At 49.4% G+C, this 21,525-nt stretch overlaps 1 protein-coding gene across 1 annotated transcript in view; it reads left to right on the top strand.

The window, feature by feature from the left end:
- Positions 1-17,759, top strand: part of LOC122562002 (E3 ubiquitin/ISG15 ligase TRIM25-like) — a 96,840-nt gene extending 79,081 nt beyond the window's left edge. Inside the window, exon 9 of the mRNA XM_088000428.1 lies at positions 17,404-17,759. Within this exon, the coding sequence (XP_087856554.1) occupies positions 17,404-17,468 (65 nt within the window). The 3' untranslated portion in view covers positions 17,469-17,759. The remainder of the gene's footprint in view (positions 1-17,403) is intronic.
- The last annotated feature ends 3,766 nt before the right edge of the window (positions 17,760-21,525 follow it).

The following is a 21,525-nucleotide window of genomic DNA, read 5'->3' as shown; positions in this document are numbered from 1 at the left end:
TTGGTGGAGTGGGAGGGAGGGGGAGTTGATGAAATGCAAAACTTGCGCCCACACCTCCCCCCTTACTTCCCTCCAAGGCCCCAAGAGATACTTCCGTATCCACCACAGATTCACCTGCACCTCCACACACATCATCTATTGCATCCACTGCACCCGATGTGGCCTCCTCTATATTGGGGAGACAGGCCGCCTACTTGCGGAACGTTTCAGAGAACACCTCTGGGACACCCGGACCAACCAACCCAACTACCCCGTGGCTCAACACTTCAACTCCCCCTCCCTCCCACTCCACCAAGGACATGCAGGTCCTTGGACTCCTCCATCGCCAGACCATAGCAACACGACGGTTGGAGGAAGAGCGCCTCATCTTCCGCCTAGGAACCCTCCAACCACAAGGGATGAACTCAGATTTCTCCAGTTTCCTCATTTCCCCTCCCCCACCTTGTCTCAGTCCCAACCCTCGAACTCAGCACCACCTTCCTAACCTGCAATCTTCTTCCCGACCTCTCCGCCCCCCACTCCGGCCTATCATCCTCACCTTTACCTCCTTCCACCTATCGCATTTCCAATGCCACTCCCCCAAGTCCTTCCACCCTACCTTTTATCTTAGCCTGCTGGACACACTTTCCTCATTCTTGAAGAAGGGATCATGCCCGAAACGTCGATTCTCCTGTTCCTTGGATGCTGCCTGACCTGCTGCGCTTTTCCAGCAACACATTTTCAGCTCTGATCTCCAGCATCTGCAGTCCTCACTTTCTCCTGACCTGACTGAGAACCAGTCCCTGAACTGACCGAGACCTAGGCCCTGACAGACCGACACCCAGTCCCGGAACTGACTGAGATCCAGTCCTTGAACTGACCGAGACCCAGTCCTTGAACTGACCGAGACCCAGTCCCTGAACTGGCTGAGGCCCAGTCCCTGAACTGACTGAGATCCAGTCCCTGAACTGACCGAGACCTAGGCCCTGACAGACCGACACCCAGTCCCTGAACTGAAAGAGATCCAGTCCCTGAAGTCAACGAGACCCAGTCCCAGAACTGACCAAGGCCCAGTCCCCGAACTGAAAGAGATCCAGTCCCTGAACTGACAGAGATCCAGTCCCTGAATTAACCGAGACCCAGCCCCTGAACTGACCGAGACCCAGCCCCTGAACTGACTGAGACCCTGTCCCTGAACTGACCGAGACCCAGCCCCTGAACTGACCGAGACCCAGCCCCTGAACTGACCGAGACCCAGCCCCTGAACTGACCGAGACCCAGTCCCTGAACTGACTGAGATCCAGTCCCTGAACACAACGAGACCCAGTCCCTGAACTGACGGAATTACAGTCTGTGAAATGACTGAAACCTAGTCCCTGAACAGGCTGAGGCCCAGTCCCTGAACAGGCTGAGGACCAGTCCCTGAACTGACCGAGACCCAGTCCCTGAACTGACTGAGATCCAGTCCCTGAACTGACTGAGACCCAGTCCCTGAACTGACTGAGATCCAGTCCCTGAACTCAACGAGACCCAGTCCCTGAACTGACCGAGACCCAGCCTTTGAACTGACCTTCCACAATATCCCTGAACTGACCGAGACCCAGCCCCTGAACTGACCGAGACACAATCTCTGAAATGACTGACACCTAGTCCCTGAACTGGCTGAGACCCAGTCCCTGAATTAACCGAGACCCAGACCCTGAACTGACTGAGGACCAGTCCCTGAACTAACTGGGACCCAGTCCCTGAACTGACTGAGACCCAGACCCTGAACCGACTGAGGCCCAGTCCCTGAACTGACCGAGACACAGCCTCTGAACTGACCTTCCACAATATCCCTGAACTGACCAAGACCCAGTCCCTGAACTGACCAAGACCCAGTCCCAGAACTGACTGAGGCCCAGTCCCAGAACTGACTGAGACCCAGTCCCTGAACTGACTGAGGCACAGTCCCTGAAGTGACTGACAGCCTGTCCCTGAACTGACCGAGACCCAGTCCCTGAACTGACTGACACCCTGTCCCTGAACTGACCGAGATCCAGTCCCTGAACTGACTGAGACCCAGTCCCTGAACCGACTGAGGCCCAGTCCCTGAACTGACCGAGACACAGCCTCTGAACTGACCTTCCACAATATCCCTGAACTGACCAAGACCCAGTCCCTGAACTGACCAAGACCCAGTCCCTGAACTGACTGAGGCCCAGTCCCAGAACTGACTGAGACCCAGTCCCTGAACTGACTGACACCCAGTCCCTGAACTGACTGACACCCTGTCCCAGAACTGACCGAGATCCAGTCCCTGAACTGACTGAGACCCAGTCCCTGAACTGACTGAGACCCAGTCCCTGAACTGACTGAGGCACAGTCCCTGAAGTGACTGACAGCCTGTCCCAGAACTGACCGAGACCCAGTCCCTGAACTGACTGACACCCTGTCCCTGAACTGACCGAGATCCAGTCCCTGACCTGACTGAGGCACAGTCCCTGAACTGACCGAGACCCAGTCCCTGAACTGACTGAGACCCAGTCCCTGAACTGACTGAGGCACAGTCCCTGAACTGACCGAGACCCAGTCCCTGAACTGACTGAGACCTAGTCCCTGACCTGACTGAGGCACAGTCCCTGAACTGACCGAGACCCAGTCCCTGAACTGACTGAGACCCAGTCCCTGAACTGACTGAGGCACAGTCCCTGAAGTGACTGAGACCCAGTCCCTGAACTGATCGAGACCCAGTCCCTGAAATGACCGAGACCCAGTCCCTGAACTGACTGAGACCCAGTCCCTGAACTGACTGAGGCACAGTCCCTGAAGTGACCGAGACCCAGTCCCTGAACTGACCGAGACCCAGTCCCTGAACTGACCGAGACCCAGTCCCTGAACTGACCGAGACCCAGTCCCTGAACTGACTGAGATCCAGTCCCTGATAGGGTGATTGGCCGGAGTGGGGGCGGGGGCGGAGAGGTCAGGAAGAAGATTGCAGGTTAGGAAGGTGGTGCTGAGTTCGAGGGTTGGGACTGAGACAAGGTGGGGGGAGGGGAAATGAGGAGTCTGAGTTCATCCCTTGTAGTTGGAGGGTTCCTAGGCGGAAGATGAGACGCTCTTCTTCCAGCCGTCGTGTTGCTATGGTCTGGCGATGGAGGAGTCCAAGGACCTGTATGTCCTTGGTGGAGTGGGAGGGGGAGTTGATGAAATGCAAAACTTGCGCCCACACCTCCCCCCTTACTTCTCTCCAAGGCCCCAAGAGATACTTCCGTATCCACCACAGATTCACCTGCACCTCCACACACATCATCTATTGCATCCACTGCACCCGATGTGGCCTCCTCTATATTGGGGAGACAGGCCGCCTACTTGCGGAACGTTTCAGAGAACACCTCTGGGACACCCGGACCAACCAACCCAACTACCCCGTGGCTCAACACTTCAACTCCCCCTCCCTCCCACTCCACCAAGGACATGCAGGTCCTTGGACTCCTCCATCGCCAGACCATAGCAACACGACGGTTGGAGGAAGAGCGCCTCATCTTCCGCCTAGGAACCCTCCAACCACAAGGGATGAACTCAGATTTCTCCAGTTTCCTCATTTCCCCTCCCCCACCTTGTCTCAGTCCCAACCCTCGAACTCAGCACCACCTTCCTAACCTGCAATCTTCTTCCCGACCTCTCCGCCCCCCACTCCGGCCTATCATCCTCACCTTTACCTCCTTCCACCTATCGCATTTCCAATGCCACTCCCCCAAGTCCTTCCACCCTACCTTTTATCTTAGCCTGCTGGACACACTTTCCTCATTCCTGAAGAAGGGATCATGCCCGAAACGTCGATTCTCCTGTTCCTTGGATGCTGCCTGACCTGCTGTGCTTTTCCAGCAACATATTATCAGCTCTGATCTCCAGCATCTGCAGTCCTCACTTTCTCCTGACCTGACTGAGAACCAGTCCCTGAACTGACCGAGACCTAGGCCCCGACAGACCGACACCCAGTCCCGGAACTGACTGAGATCCAGTCCTTGAACTGACCGAGACCCAGTCCTTGAACTGACCGAGACCCAGTCCCTGAACTGGCTGAGGCCCAGTCCCTGAACTGACTGAGATCCAGTCCCTGAACTGACCGAGACCTAGGCCCTGACAGACCGACACCCAGTCCCGGAACTGAAAGAGATCCAGTCCCTGAAGTCAACGAGACCCAGTCCCAGAACTGACCGAGGCCCAGTCCCCGAACTGAAAGAGATCCAGTCCCTGAACTGACAGAGATCCAGTCCCTGAATTAACCGAGACCCAGCCCCTGAACTGACTGAGACCCTGTCCCTGAACTGACCGAGACCTAGCCCCTGAACTGACCGAGACCCGGCCCCTGAACTGACCGAGACCCGGCCCCTGAACTGACCGAGACCCAGTCCTTGAACTGACTGAGATCCAGTCCCTGAACTCAACGAGACCCAGTCCCTGAACTGACGGAGACACAGTCTGTGAAATGACTGAAACCTAGTCCCTGAACAGGCTGAGGCCCAGTCCCTGAACAGGCTGAGGACCAGTCCCTGAACTGACCGAGACCCAGTCCCTGAACTGACTGAGATCCAGTCCCTGAACTGACAGAGATCCAGTCCCTGAACTGACAGAGATCCAGTCCCTGAATTAACCGAGACCCAGCCCCTGAACTGACTGAGACCCAGCCCCTGAACTGACTGAGACCCAGTCCCTGAACTGACCGAGACCCAGCCCCTGAACTGACCGAGACCCAGCCCCTGAACTGACCGAGACCCAGTCCCTGAACTGACCGAGACCCAGCCCCTGAACTGACTGAGACCCAGTCCCTGAACTGACCGAGACCCAGCCCCTGAACTGACCGAGACCCAGCCCCTGAACTGACCGAGACCCAGCCCCTGAACTGACTGGGACCCAGTCCCTGAACTGACTGAGATCCAGTCCCTGAACTCAACGAGACCCAGTCCCTGAACTGACGGAATTACAGTCTGTGAAATGACTGAAACCTAGTCCCTGAACAGGCTGAGGACCAGTCCCTGAACTGACCGAGACCCAGTCCCTGAACTGACTGAGATCCAGTCCCTGAACTGACTGAGACCCAGTCCCTGAACTGACTGAGATCCAGTCCCTGAACTCAACGAGACCCAGTCCCTGAACTGACCGAGACCCAGCCTTTGAACTGACCTTCCACAATATCCCTGAACTGACCGAGACTCTGTCCCTGAACTGACTGAGACCCAGTCCCTGAACTGACCGAGACCCAGTCCCTGAACTGACCGAGACCCAGCCCTGAACTGACCGAGACACAATCTCTGAAATGACTGACACCTAGTCCCTGAACTGGCTGAGACTCAGTCCCTGAATTAACCGAGACCCAGACCCTGAACTGACTGAGGACCAGTCCCTGAACTGACTGGGACCCAGTCCCTGAACTGACTGAGACCCAGACCCTGAACCGACTGAGGCCCAGTCCCTGAACTGACCGAGACACAGCCTCTGAACTGACCTTCCACAATATCCCTGAACTGACCAAGACCCAGTCCCTGAACTGACCAAGACCCAGTCCCAGAACTGACTGAGGCCCAGTCCCAGAACTGACTGAGGCCCAGTCCCAGAACTGACTGAGGCCCAGTCCCAGAACTGACTGAGGCCCAGTCCCAGAACTGACTGAGACCCAGTCCCTGAACTGACTGACACCCAGTCCCTGAACTGACTGACACCCTGTCCCAGAACTGACCGAGATCCAGTCCCTGAACTGACTGAGACCCAGTCCCTGAACTGACTGAGACCCAGTCCCTGAACTGACTGAGGCACAGTCCCTGAAGTGACTGACAGCCTGTCCCTGAACTGACCGAGACCCAGTCCCTGAACTGACTGACACCCTGTCCCTGAACTGACCGAGCTCCAGTCCCTGAACTGACTGAGACCCAGTCCCTGAACTGACTGAGGCCCAATCCCTGAACTGAATGAGGCACAGTCCCTGAACTGACTGAGACCCAGTCCCTGAACTGACCGAGACCCAGTCCCTGAACTGACTGAGACCCAGTCCCTGAACTGACTGAGGCACAGTCCCTGAAGTGACTGAGACCCAGTCCCTGAACTGACCGAGACCCAGTCCCTGAACTGACCGAGACCCAGGCCCTGAACTGACGAGACCCAGTCCCCGAACTGATCGAGACCCAGTCTCTGAACTGACCGAGACCCAGTCCCTGAACTGACTGAGACCCTGTCCCTGAACTGAACTGTCTCAGTCCCTGACTGACTGAGATCCAAACCCTGAACTGAACTTCCACAATTTTCTGAACCGACTGAGACCCAGGCCCTGAACTGACCGTGACCCAGTCTCTGAACTGTCCGAGACCCAGGCCCTGAACTGACCGACACCCAGTCTCTGATCTGACCATGACCCAGGCCCTGAACTGACTGAGACCCAGTCCCTGAACTGACTGAGACCCAGTCCCTGAACTGACCGTGACCCAGGCCCTGAACTGACCGAGACCCAGTCTCTGAACTGTCCGAGACCCAGGCCCTGAACTGACCGAGACGCAGTCTCTGAACTGACCGAGACCTGGTCCCTGATCTGACCGAGACCCGGTCCCTGAACTGGCCGAGACCCAGGCCCTGAACTGACCGAGACCCAGTCCCTGAACTGACTGAGGCACAGTCCCTGAAGTGATTGAGACCCAGTCCCTGAACTGACCGAGACCCAGTCTCTGAACTGTCCGAGACCCAGTCTCTGAACTGACCGCGACCCAGGCCCTGAACTGACCGAGACCTGGTCCCTGATCTGACCGAGACCCAGTCCCTGAACTGACCGAGACCCAGTCCCTGAACTGACCGAGACCCAGTCTCTGAACTGACCGAGACCCAGTCCCTGAACTGACCGAGACCCAGTCCCTGAACTGACCGAGACCCAGTCTCTGAACTGTCCGAGACCCAGTCTCTGAACTGACCGAGACCCGGTCCCTGAACTGACCGAGACCCAGTCCCTGAACTGACCTTATAGAACATCTTTGATTGAACAACCAGCAAGGCACAGGTTGATCTTGCTCATCTCCCACAACTGACTCTGGCATGATCTCCGTACTGGAACACTCCACTCTTGAATTGAACCAGCTGCCTGACTGACTGTAGCCAGTCCCCAGCTTGGAAATGTCCCAGCCCCTTGATAGTCTGTGACTACACAAACCATCCATCCACCCACCCAACCAGCCAAGCAAGCAACCACTGACCAACCACCAACCTTCCACCCAACCAGCCAACCACTGATCAACTACTGACCAACCAGCAACCTTCCACCCAACCAGCCAACCACTGATCAACTACTGACCAACCAGCAACCTTCCACCCAACCAGCCAACTAACCACCCAACTGACACTGATTCAGCACTGGGCCCTGCATCCAAATGTGCCCATCAAGATTCCTTGTTGACCATGGACAGTTACAGTTGTGAATTGATGAAAGGAGACTCACCCATGCCAACTTTATCCACCGCACAACCCCATGATCATGGAACCAGGATGGCACCTTCTGAACCATTGCTCCATACACAGTGCCCATGTAGCCTTGGTATCAGAGCTTAAAGCCAAGTCCAGTCCCAGAATGGGGAAACAGTGGGAGGTAGGTTCATGGATGGGCAAGAGGCCAGGTCCCAACTCAGAGATTCTAGGAGCAGGGAGTGTACCATCTGCAGAGACCAGGAGGATCAGGAGGAGCAGGTCCTGGAAGCAAGCAACCATTCCCAAGGGAAGTGACCCAAGCAGCAAGTTACATTTTTCAGGAAAACAATGTTCAAAGAAAAGCGAAGGAGCCTTCAAGCTCCAAGAGAAACCCTGTGTGTATTTCAGAGAGGAATGAATTTGCAAGATCATTGAAACTGAAATGCCATTGAGCAGGAAGTACAAACCGTGAGGTTCTCCCTCCTCGTGAAACAGACCATGTTCTATTCACTGTTTCCTCAGGACCTGGGTTCAGCGTTGCCAAGAGGTACAATAGAAACTGGACTAACAAAAGCAGAATTTGCACATTACAAAACGCACATGTTGTGTGTTTATGAAATCACCACAAAGGTGGAAATTGATGAACACTTACTGAAACACCAGGGGATCAGGAGATTATTGATTTTGCTGCTCGTCGGATGCTGCCTGAATTGCTGTGCTCTTCCAACACCACTAATCCAGAATCTGGTTTCCAGCATCTGCAGTCATTGTTTTTACCTTGATCAGGAGATTACGGTCAATGGTCCTCTTAAGTTCTCTTCTCTCCAGTGCAGAGTCCAGGTTAATGTCAACGGAAGTGGAGGATGGCTGACTGTGTGGGAGGTTTCCCAGTTGCTGTGTGAGGCTAACATGGGACTTGATGAGGTAGGGGCATTAGGAAAGACCAATCCCAATCCTAATCTGGTGAGAGTTCGAAACGATAAGGTCAGCTTTGTAATAAAGAGGAACCTGCCCTTGTTTCCGTGCAGGACATTCACAATCCCCGTAACAAAGTATGGTAATTACTGTGAGCTGGTGCAGCAAGTATTTCACCTTTGAGTTTGTGAAGTGCATTAACTCTGTCCTGCACAAAGTTGGAAGTCACACCACACCAGGTTAGAATCCTTTGACAAAGGGGCAGCGCTCTGAAAGCTTGTGATTTCAAATAACCCTGTTGGACTCTGACCTGGTGTGGTGTAACTGCTGACTTTGTTGACCCCAGTCCAACACCAGCACCTCCACATTATGGCCGTCATGCACAAATAGTTCCTGGATCAATTGCACAAATCAGATTGTTCATACATCCTTAGTAGGCGCGACATTTGGACTAAAAATGTTGATTCTGTCCATCAGAATCTGAACTTGTTTACAAGACTTATGGTCTCATGGACTTAACTGTCTTTGGTGAGTTTGTTGTCATGTTGTTTAGATTAGATTACTTTACATTGTGGAAACAGGCCCTTCGACCCAACAAGTCCACACCGACCCGCAGAAGCGCAAACCACCCATACCCCTACATTTACCCCTTACCTAACACTATGAACAATTTAGCATGGCCAATTCACCTGACCTGCACATCTTTGGACTGTGGGAGGAAACTGGAGCACCCGGAGGAAACCCACGCAGACACGGGGAGAATGTGCAAACTCCACACAGTCAGTCGCCTGAGGTGGGAATTGAACCCGGGTCTCTGGTGCTGTGAGGCAGCAGTGCTAACCACTGTGCCACCGTGCTGCCCATGGTAGCACAGTGTGTGGGATGCTTCACTGTACCCGGCGCTCAGTTAGCTGGACAGTTGGTTTGGGAAGCAGTGTGATGCCAACAGCATGGGTTCAATTCCCATCTCTGGCTGAGGCTACCATGAGGGACTCTCCTCCTCAACCTTTCCCCTCGCCTGAGGTGTGGTGCCCCTCAGGTTAAATCACCAGCAGTCGATCCCCTCTCTCTAATGAGAGAGCAACCCTGTGGATTGGTAGGACAATGGCGACACAACAACAGCTTTGCCAGCCACCAGTGAAAAGACCTTCATAAGAAAGTAGCATTAAAATAAAAGTTGGCATCTTGGGGTAGGTGAGACTATTTGCACCACTGGGCACTGGTGAGCTGGTTGAGGGGTTAATGATTCACTTCCCTGAGATCTGGTTGGAAGAACTTGTGGTTGGGGATGGAGGGTGTTGTTGCTGTTCTGTGGCCTTACCCATCTGGTTTACAAAAACTTTCTTTGGACTGTCTGCTGGCTGAGTTATTTGTTCGAACTGTCAAATAAAATGTTTTAACGTTAAAAAAGAACCTATTTTATGCCCACAGGAACCTTGATTTATATCAGATAGAGCTTCTGTTATGCTCAGAAGGAAAAACAGAGGACTGGTAATGAAATGAAATCAAACATTTGTTGGAACAACATTGTGTTCCTCACAGAGAATATCTGGGAGGAGATGGTAGTTGGAAACTGGTCTCAATTATACAAGATATTGAAATCCTTCTAAGAACAGTGTGTACAATATGCAGCAAGTCAACTGTGAAGAAAGGCCAATTTGAAGTATTTGCCAAAGTCAGAGAGTGTGGTACGGTGGCATTTTAACCTCTGAATGAAGGGTGGGTGTCAAGACCGACATGCGATTGCAGGCCCATAGCAACATGGCTGACTCCTCATGGCCTTCTGGGCAATTAGGGTTGGGCAATAAATACTGGCCTAGCCAGTGATGCCTTAATCCCATGAGTGAATTCAAAAAAAGATACCTTGGCGTCAGTGCATTAATGTGAAACTAGAATGTCGGGAATGAATATTTCATGGGGCGAGTGTAAAAGGACAATCATCCAATAAACAAATATTGTCTTGGGGAATCCAAGTTGGTGGCACCTTGCTAGGATCGTGTTTGCCGGGCTCCGCACTGCAACACCGACCCAACAGAGCTAGGACCCATCCCAAACACTTTACTGGGAGTAAAAACACAGCTGAAAGGAGGAAGCTTGCCCAGGGCCAGGGCCATAGCCCAGCCCCCTGAAACAGTGGGCTTGCTTACTCATCAGACTCTGGGTGAGGGGTCTCGCGAAGTCCTGGGAAGGCAGATCCACAAAAACATCGAGGAGAAGCTGGCTCCTGTATCATCTGTGCTGTAAGACCTGGGAGAAAGGGCAGATGAATTCGAGCACTGGGCTGCAGGGGTAGAGGCAGAGGCTGACTCCCCCAAAAGCCAGACTGAAGCCTGGAAACACAGGTCCATGGTCAGTTGGATCTGGTAGATGATCTCGAAAACAGGGGCAGATAAAGAACCTGCACGTTGTTGGCATACCAGAGGGACGGAAGGTGAGCGGCTGGTGGAGTTCTTTGAGAAGTGGTTCCCAGAATTCCTTGGTTTAGAGGTTGAGAAGGGAAGGATAACAATTGAAAGAGGCCACCGGATCGCAGCATGAAAGCCAGGTGCAGATCAGTGCCCACGCCCTGACCTGGTGAGGTTCCATCATTATAAAGCCAAGCAGGGAGTTATGGAAGCCTCTACATCCCAGGGGAGGGACCCCGGGGGCGTGGGGATGTGGCGGCTCCACAGTTATGTTTTTTCAGGACTTCTTGGCGGCTGTGATCCGGAAAATGAAGTCCTCCGACGGAGTCAAGAGCAGATTGAGAGAGCTCAGGATCCAGTATACTCTAAGGTATCCAGTGGTGCTCAGATCAATCATAAGGTGTCCATACGTTTGTTGGACTCACCAGAGAAAGCGAAGAACTTTGGGGCCACATTGACTTAAGGCGAACAGCCGAATGGGCGAAGAGAACAGAGCTGTTGGGGTTTGCTTTTCTTTAAAAAGAACTTGGTGGAGTCTCCTTTCTGGTAATAATTTGTGTGAAGTGATGTCCGGGATGGAGAGAGAATTTATCCTTAATCTCTAAGTTATGTTAAAGGATTGGTGACGTATTTATTTTTAATTTACTTGTCTATAGTACTGGAGTGTGGTGCTGGAAAAGCACAGCAAGTCCTGAGGAACAGGAGAATCGACGCTTCGGACATAAGCCCTTCACCAGGGCCTGAAACATGGATTCTCCTGCTCCTCGGATGCTGCCTGACCTGCTGTGCTTTTCCAGCACCACACTCTCATCTCTGATGTCCAGCATCTGCAGTCCCCACTTTCTCCTTGTCTATAGTACGAGCCTTGCTCTTGGGTGTTTTTTTTCTCTGTGGTCAGCGTATGTAGTGCAACCCTAGCTGTTGGGAGTTGAGAGGGCATTTGGGATGGTTAATAGGGTTGTAGAATGTGTTGGTACCCCCTTTGAATGGGGGGTAAATTCCTCCAATCAGTGCCGTTTGCGATTTTTTGTTTTTCTGTTTTTACTCTATAAAGTTTTAATAAGTTTTGCAGATTTGTCAGCTGCAGTTATTTTAGTCTATGTAGTTTTTGGAGTTTTGTGGACTCTTTTGCATTAAAGCTCAGCGATCTGTAATTTGGGATCTTCCTCGCTGGAGTCTAAATGGTGCTATTAGAAGGTTATGGCTAAGGATGTGTTGAAGTGGTGCACCTGGAATATTAAGGAGAGTCATTCACCTGTAAAGAGGAAGAAGATACTATCCAGCCTTAAAAGGGAGAGGGTGGATGTTGCTTTATTACAAGAAACACACTTGGATGATGCAGAGCATTTGAAGTTGCAATAGAATGGGTCTGACTGGGTTTGTTTTTCATCTTTCAACATGAAGAGTAGATGGGTGGCCATTTTAGGCAAAAGTGAGGACTGCAGATGCTGGAAACGAGAGTCTAGATTAGAGTGGTGCTGGAAAAGCGCAGCAGGCCAGGCAGCATCCGAGGAGCAGGGAAATCGACGTTTCAGGCAAATGCCCTTCATCAGCATTCCTAATGAAGGGCTTATGCCCGAATCGTCGGTTTTCCTGCTCCTCAGATGCTGCCTGGCCTGCTGCGCTTTTCCAGCACTGCTCTAATCTAGGGTAGCCATTTTTGTTCAAAAGAATCCCCCATTTAATTAGAGTGCGTTAAGGACACACACAGGAGATTTCTAATCCTTAAAGCTTAGAACATGGGGAAGAACATGGGATCTTAAATGTCTACTGTCCCATAGCCCACCCCCTTAAATTCTTGACGGACTCCCTTTCTAGACTGGTTAATGTTGCGTCTTAACATATTATCATAGGAGGGGATTTCAATTATCTCATCGACCCCACGGTAGACAGATTTCCCAAAGGCCCGCCAATATCTTCTTTGCGATCTAAACCATTAAGGGATTTGTGCGCTGAACCGGGATTGGGAGATGTTTGGAGGCAGCTTCACCCTAATGGCAGGGACTTCACGTTATTCTCGAACCCACATAAATGCCATACCAGGATTGATCTTTTTCTAACCCCCCCACAGCACATCTGGGCTCGGTAGTGTCACGTACAATTGTAATATCCCTATTTCCCATCACACCCCAGTGTACTTAATGGTTCAGAGTAAGGATACTTTGGTAAGCTCGAGGCACTGGTGACTGGACCCTTTCATGCTTAAGGAGAGCAAGTTTATTGAATTCTTTTTTACTGAGTTCAGGGCTTTTTTGGATATTAGTTCAGGCTCGCTCAGTAGCCCATCCATTCATTGGGAAACAGCTAAAGCCTATGCTGGAGGGTTGGTTATTTCCTATTCAGCCAGGAAGAAGCGGCAGACAGGTGAGCAGCAACCCTTGCTCGAGATGGGTCTGAAAGTAGCTGAAAAGGCAAACTTTGACAGGCCCTCACTGGTTAAACTGCAGAGGATCACAGTGCTTCGGTCTGCGCTGAACTCCATGCTCACATGGACAGCAAGTCAAAGGCTATTTGAGCACGGGGATAAGCCAGGCAAGTATGTAGCATATCTTCTTAGAAAAAAAGAGTGCCCCCCCCCGCCCCCCCCATTACCTCGATCAGAGAGGACACTGGAAATTTGACCTAGGATTCTGAAAGGATTAATGCAGCATTTTATTCTGAATTATACCAATCGGAAAGCTGTAAAATTGGGCAGGTTAGGATGGTGTCTTTTAAGAATTTGGACCCTCCAGGAGTGACCCCTGAACACGAGTCTCTCCTCAATGCTCCGTTGTGAGAGCAAGAGGTGCAGGAGTCTGTGAGACAGCTCCAGGATGGAAAGGCACTGCGTTCTGACAGGCTCCCCAGTGAGTTCTATACAGAATTTATAAGTATATTGTCAGGGCCAGTGCTTAGTATGTTTCATGATTCACATGTAGGGGCATGGGTCTGGGTGGGTTGCGTTTCGGAGGGTCGGTGTGGACTTGCTGGACTGAAGGGCCTGTTTCCACACTGTAAGTAATCTAATCTAATCTAATCTAATCTAATCTAATAATCGTGGGCTTCTCCCATCATCTCTAAGAGAGGTGAACATCTCTCTCATTCTTAAAAAATGGAAGGCCCCCGGAGGGCTGTGCTTCCTATAGGCTCATCTCACTCCTCAATGTTGACTTCAAAATCCTACCTAAGACTCTGGCATTAAGGCTAGAAACTGTACTGCCTTCCATCATTAAGGAAGACCAGACGGGGTTCGTAAAAGGTTGCAGATCGATGGGAAATGTCAGGTGATTACTTAACATGATCCAAGTATGTCAACAGCGAGTGGTACAGAGACTGGTGATCTCCTTAGATGCGGAAAAGGCACATGGCATGGTCGGGTGGCCATATCTTTTTTGTACTTTGAAGTGGTTTGCCCTTCATCAGGCGGGTGGAGGGTTTGTATAGTGATCCTCTTGCCCACAGTCCTCACCAATGGTGTAAGGTCAAGCAATTTTAATATTTATAGGTGCAGTCAACAGGGCTGTCCCTTATCACTGTTGCTTTTTTCATTGTTGATCGAGCCGGAGGCAGTTTGTAGGCATCCCAATATAACCGCTCCAGAAGTGGGGACAAAGTCACATAAGATTGGACTGTATGCAGATGATGTTCTTGTCTTCTTACCAAACCCAGCAGTCTCAATGCCACACCTGATACAGTGCATCAATTTATTTGGTGGCTTCTCAGGTTATGAGATCAATTTTGCGAAGTCAGAGGCCATGCCCATCGGTGGTCTCCCAAGAGTGCCTGATCCTGAGGGAGGATCTCGGTTCCCCTTTAGATGGTCACAGGAAGGCTTTCCCTACTTAGGTATATTTATTACTTCTGTTTTTGATTGGGTATTTAAAGCCAATTTCGCCCATCTATTTGACAGAATCAAGCAGGACCTTCATAGATGGGAGGCATTTCTGATCTCTTGGTTAGATTGGATAGCCCTCATTAAAATGACCATTCTGCTCCGTCTGTTGTACCCAATGTGAAAGCTTCCTCTGCTTTTTACTAAGCAAATATTTAGAAGATGGAACGGCTGGTTCAGTTCTTTTACCTGGTATCGCAAGTGGCCTCTAATTAAATTGACCAAATTGCAGTTCCCTTACAGACTGGGAGGAGTGAGTCTCCCAGACATCAGAAACTATCAGTTAAGCTCATTGCCGTCAGGGAGACCCTCACTCACTTTGGTTGGTCATCGAAGCATCTCAGGAAGATGCCCCCCTTATTAGCCTGCTGTTCTTGGACAAAACGAGAACAGGTAAGGAATATTGCCATAGCCCAGTAGTCGTCAATACTGTCAAGGCGTGGAGGGCAATGCTTCAGGGTGAGGGCAATGTCGCCAAAACATCATTTTTGACACCCATAGTTGGTATGCCGTGCTTTCAGCCAGGTTTGTACTATGGGCAGATTCTCGGTTTGTACTATGGGCAGCTAGGAGCGTGTCTTGCCTGAGTCATTTATTCAAAGGGGACATACTGATGCCCTTTGACCAGTTGGCTCAGAAATATGAATTGCCCAGTCGGGACCTCTTTTGCTTCTTTCAAATTAGAAAGAGACCACGCTTCTAACTGATCCTTATAGGTTCTACATGGAGAAGAGGATGTTGAGTGCTGAGGGTACTTATCTGTCAGCAACGCTTATCAACTATTGGGAGAGGGTCCCTTGGACAAGACTGAATGCCTCTATTGGGTATGGGAGAGGGAGTTGGACGCTGAGATCTCTTCTGAAATATGGGAGGCTATGTAGGAAAATGCAAGAAAGATCTTGACTTACAACAGGACCCAAAGCTCGTAATTGAAGATTCTCCACAGGGACTATCTGGCTCCAGATCGTCTTGCTAAATGTTAAGCAGGAACATCTCCAATGTGTCCTAAATGTAACGTGGGCATGGGCACACTTACTCATTATCTTTGGTCCTGCCACATGACTGTGGGCATACTGGAGCTCTGTGGCAGGCGGAATAGGGAAGGCCTTGGGGACGAGGTGGAGATGGGTCTGGCATCTGTTCTTCTTGCCTTTCTTAATTCTTGTCCATTAGATGCACACAAAAAAAGACTTTTCAGTGTCCTCACTTTTTGTGCCAGAAAGAGCATTCCTTGAGGGTGGGTATCGGACAATACCCTGGGGCTGGTGGGCTGGCGGGTAAGCTAGTCATGTAGCATTTCATAGCGAGTATGGTGCACCAAAAAACTGAGAATTTCTATGAGACATGGCAGCCCTTTTTGGAGTACCTGGGTACAGATTTGTCTGTCAAACTAATAAGAGCCTTTATATAGCCATTGCAATTCTATATAGTGAATCTGGTATCCAGAGGGGAGGAACTACGAACATATGAGTATTTAGGGTGTGGGTTTGCTCACTGAGCTGTAGGTTTGATATCCAGACGTTTCATTACCTGGCTAGGTAACATCATCAGTGGCGACCTCCCAGTGAAGTGAAGCTGTTGTCTCCTGCTTTCTATTTATATGTTTGTCCTGGATGGGGTTCCTGGGGTTTGTGGTGATGTCATTTCCTGTTCGTTTTCTGAGGGGTTGATAGATGTTATCTAGATCTATGTGTTTGTTTATGGCATTGTGGTTGGAGTGCCAGGCCTCTAGGAATTCTCTGGCATGTCTTTGCTTAGCCTGTCCCAGGATAGATGTGTTGTCCCAGTTGAAATGGTGTTTTTTTTTATCCGTGTGTAGGGCTACGAGGGAGAGAGGGTTGTGCCTTTTTGAGGCTAGCTGGTGTTCATGTATCCTGGTGGCTAACTTTCTTCCTGTTTGTCCTACATAGTGTCTGTGGCAGTCCTTGCATGGAATTTTGTAGATGACGTTGGCTTTGTCCATGGGTTGTACTGGGTCTTTTAAACTAACAAACTTAAAAGACCCAGTACAACCCATGGACAAAACCAACGTCATCTACAAAATTCCATGCAAGGACTGCCACAGACACTATGTAGGACAAACAGGAAGAAAGTTAGCCACCAGGATACACGAACACCAGCTAGCCACAAAATGATACGACCTTCTCTCCCTCGTAGCCCTACACATGGATGAAAAAAAACACCATTTCGACTGGGACAACACATCTATCCTGGGACAGGCTAAGCAAAGACATGCCAGAGAATTCCTAGAGGCCTGGCACTCCAACCACAACGCCATAAACAAACACATAGATCTAGATACCATCTATCAACCCCTCAGAAAACGAACAGGAAATGACATCACCACAAACCCCAGGAACCCCATCCAGGACAAACATATAAATAGAAAGCAGGAGACAACAGCTTCACTTCACTTGGAGGTCGCCACTGATGATGTTACCTAGCCAGGTAATGAAACGTCTGGATATCAAACCTACAGCTCAGCGAGCAAACCTACACCCTAAACCTTAACCTGAGCTACAAACCTTCACAAACCTTGCGACATATGTGCTCGATGATCAAGGGCTGTTGCTTTGTTTTGCTGAGCCGTGTTATGGTCATTATCATTATAATTATTGTTAAGACATTTCTTTTTTAGCTTAGTTGATATTTATTTATGCAATTAGTAGGTTTGTTTTTAGTATTAATTTGAATTGTTTGGTTTTGTATTTGTTGTAATATTCAAAAGAGAAAATTCCTTTCTTTAAATGAAAGTATATATTTTTTTAAAATGTTGCCTTAAAGTGCTCACAATGCACATTGCATTTGCAGCTCTGAATGGTGTTCTTGGCGTCTCTGTGCGAAGCCTTGCAGAGATTTTGTCTGACAACAATTGAAGCTGTGCAATTTACAAAGGGCCAGACCAATAAACTGAAGGCGAGGTATCGAGGTGAACCTGCTTATTGGAGTGATGAAGGGAAGAAGCTTCTGCTGTTCTCAACAGTGATGTGGACCCAGTTGCAAACCTTTCACTTGTTCAGCTGTGGTGTGACCTGGAAAGCAGATTTCCAGCAGAGGAATTACGGGAATGGCCTGCAATTGACCAGGCTGCAATCACCAAGGCAAGAGATTGTGAGTTTGGAAATGACCGTGTGATGTGACTGATACTGAAGTATTTCAACTGAAAATGTGTTGCTGGAAAAGCGCAGCAGGTCAGGCAGCAGCCAAGGAGCAGGAGAATCGACGTTTCGGGCATGAGCCCTTCTTCAGGAACGAGTCCTTCAGGCATGAGCCCTTCCTGAAGAAGGGCTTATGCCCGAAACGTCGATTCTCCTGCTCCTTGGATGCTGCCTGACCTGCTGCGCTTTTCCAGTAACACATTTTTCAGCTCTGATCTCCAGCATCTGCAGTCCTCACTTTCTCCACTGAAATATTTCAGTCATATGAAAGAAATATGGAGAAAGTGTGACTGCAAAGGTATGTGAACAATACTTGGATTTAATACTTTTTAACTTTATTTCCTTCTATTTCTACTTGTTTACTCAGAAAACTGTAGTGCTGAACTTTTTAAAATGTTGCTCTTTATTTTTCTCCCTCTGTTGCGAAGATTTCGTACCTCGGCGACATTGCAGGTGTTTCACTGTACACTTGTCCCCGTGTTTGAGTACATGTGACAATAAAACTAAAATCCAAATAAAAGTCTAAGAACAAAAAAAAGCCTGTGCTTGGAGAAAACATCACAACAGGTTCCATTTGGATGTTGAGTGATTTAGTGGACTATGCCCTAAAAGCTGATCAATTCCAAGTAATATCCATTCTTTGGGATGACATGCAACATCACAAACATAAAATGCTGCATGTGAGCGTGTATTTACTCTAATGAGCTCAATTAAATCTTAATCCAGAAAAAGATTAGAAATAGATCTCTTGGACAATTCAATGTGAATTAAGTTGTACATGTAACCATCATCCCTTGACACTCAGTGGTGTCATTGAATCTCCTACTATCAACATCCTGGGAGTTATCATTGACCAGAAACTCAAATTCACCACACAAAAACGCAATGGCTCCAAGAGCAGTTCAGAGGCTAGGAATCCTGCAGCTCCTGATTCCCCAAAGCCTGTCCATCATCTACGAGGCACAAGTCAGGCGTGTGATGGAATAATCCCCACTTGACTGGGTGGGTGTACACTCAAGAAGCTTGACACCATCCATTTGGATAAAGCAACCCTTGCTTGATTGGCATGAGATCCACAAGTATCCATTCCCTCCACCTCTGACACTCAGTAGCAGCAGTGTGTACTAGCTACAAGATGCAGTGCAGAAATTCACCAACAGCACTTTCCGAACCCATGACCACTTCCAACCAGCAGGACAAGGACAGCAGCTACATGGGAACACCACCACCTTCAAGTTCCCCTCCAAGCCACTCACCATCCTCACTTGGAAATTCCTTCCCTAATGGTAATCTGGGTCAACCCACAGCAGTGGTTCAAGGAGGCAGCTCATCCCCACCTTCTCAAAGGGGCAAATAGGGACGGACAATAAATACTGGACCCAGCCAGTGACTCCCACATCCCTCTAATGAGTAAAAGGAAAATTTAATCTGAACAAAATATAAATGCACAATTACTGGGCAACGAATAAAGACAGATGTAAAAAGCCATCAAGAAAGGAGTGAAGAAATTATTAGTGCCATTGTCATGCTGTTTATTGCCCTTGGTGTGTTGAGTGCCCTTACTAAACAGATCTGCAGACTTCTGAGCTGAGTGAATCAGTTTATTTCTTTTAGCGGGTAGAACATGTCAGAGTGGCTCAGTGATTAGCACTGCTGCCTCACAGCACCAGGAAGCCAGGTTCAATTCCAGTCTCGGGCGACTGCCTGTGTGGAGTTTGTACGTTCTCCCCGTGTCTGTGTGGGTTTCCTCCGGGTGCTCTGGTTTCTTCCCACTGTTCAAAGATGTGCAGGTCAGGTGGATTGGCCATGCTAAATTGTCCATAGTGTTCAGGGATGTGCAGGTTAAGCGGGTTAGTCAGTGGGAATGGGTCTGGGTGGGATATTCTTTGGAAGGTCGGTGTAAACTTGTTGGGCCAAATGGTCTGTTTCCATACTGTAGGGACTGTATGAACACCTGTAACTTTGGAGTAATACTAATGTACACCTCTAATAATTAATAAACTGGGAAAACATTGATGCCTAGCATCCACTCAGTGATGCTTTGATTTACATGCGCTGTGTAGACTACTCAGAGGCATCACAAAGATTACAGGGAACATTTGTACACATCCATTCATAATGGCATTTCAGTGTGCCCTTTGGGGGTTGGTTTAGCTCAGTTGGCTGGACGGTTGGTTTGCATACCAACACATTAGTTCAATTCCCACACCAGCTGAGGTTCCCATAAGGATTCACCTTCTCAACCTCTCTGCTTGCCTGAGGAGTGGTGACCAACAGGTTAAACCACCACCAGTCGTCTCTCTGTAATGGTCAGGTAAGACTGCAGTGGCCTGAGCCTGACAGTCTGGAGATGTGTTAATGTACTACCCAGTGACAAGCAGCTCCTGTCCTTTCAGCTACAATATTTATAGTTTTGCAAAAATATGCTTTATTCATAAATTATGTAGAAGTGCATTACAAAAGAGCACAAGTTGGACATTATAGGAACAACAATAAAAATATCAGGTCTGCTGCACTTTCAGCAGTGTATCTCATACAGACTATTGCCAATGTGTGTTGGTGGTGGACGGAGGGAATGTGAAAGGTGGAGAATGAGGTACCAGTCAAGGTACCTGGATGACCTTGAGTGTTGTTGGAGCTGCATCCATCCAGACAAGTGGTGAATATTCCATCACTCAGCTGACGTGCAGATGGTGGACAGGCTCTTGGGGGGTCAGGAGGTGACTCGGGTCGGTAAGTCGGGTTCCCCATTTCGATGCTGCAACAAAGATCCTTGGTCCAACTTCATTTCCTAACTGCATAGAGTCATAGAGACATACAGCACGGAAACAGACCCTTCGGTCCAACTTGTCCATGCCGACCAGATATCCCAACCCAATCTAGTCCCACCTGCCAGCACCCGGCCCATATCCCTCCAAACTCTTCCTATTCATATACCCATCCAAATGCCTCTTAAATGTTGTAATTTTACCAGCCTCCACCACATCCTCTGGCAGCTCATTCCATACACATACCACCCTCTGCATGAAAAGGTTGCCCCTTAGGTCTCTTTTATATCTTTCCCCTCTCACCCTAAACCTATGTCCTCTAGTTCTGTCTCCCCGACCCCAGGGAAAAGACCTTGTCTATTTATCCTATCCATGCCCCTCATAATTGCATCTTTCAAGCGATGAGAGACAACATGAGAACAAGTGGATTTCCAGGCTTACCTTGAGTTTTCGAGAGGATAAATCACATGACAATGAGAAGGAAGCAGAAAGAAAAGAAATGTCAGATCGTGAACTTTAACAACAACCTGCAGTGAGACGGCAACATAGTGAAAAGTCTGAAGATCATTTATAAGAGTGTCATTGTACAGAATTTGACAACAGGGCATTTAAAGGGTTCTGAGAAAGAACTACAAATAAACATACTCATGTGAAAAGGCAGTTATGAGATCCTTCTATTCACCCAATCAGCATCTACCCTGGAGATCACAGTGAGTCAGGCAGCATCCATGGAGAGAGAGCAAGTTAACGGTTTGATGTGATGCCTGACCAGCTGTGATCTCCAGCATCTGCAGTACTTTCCTCTTACAGTATCTACCCTGACTACCTTCTGTTGTGTGAAATAAAATGAGGGCAAAATCTCTTGCACAGGTGCACAGGAGAAATAAAACTCGCTCTGTGGGAATCAGGAAGCAACCCAGTTTCTTCCAGCAGCTCTCGATGGTAACTCCCTGTTATTGGATTCCCCTTAGAGTCATGTACAGCACAGAAACAGACCCTTCAGTCGA

The sequence above is a fragment of the Chiloscyllium plagiosum genome, unplaced genomic scaffold (assembly GCF_037043375.1).
Source record: "Chiloscyllium plagiosum isolate Xiang-an unplaced genomic scaffold, Cpla_swu_hap1 HiC_scaffold_25, whole genome shotgun sequence".
Classification (NCBI taxonomy): domain Eukaryota; kingdom Metazoa; phylum Chordata; class Chondrichthyes; order Orectolobiformes; family Hemiscylliidae; genus Chiloscyllium; species Chiloscyllium plagiosum.
This window is presented reverse-complemented; position numbering and strand designations above follow the sequence as displayed.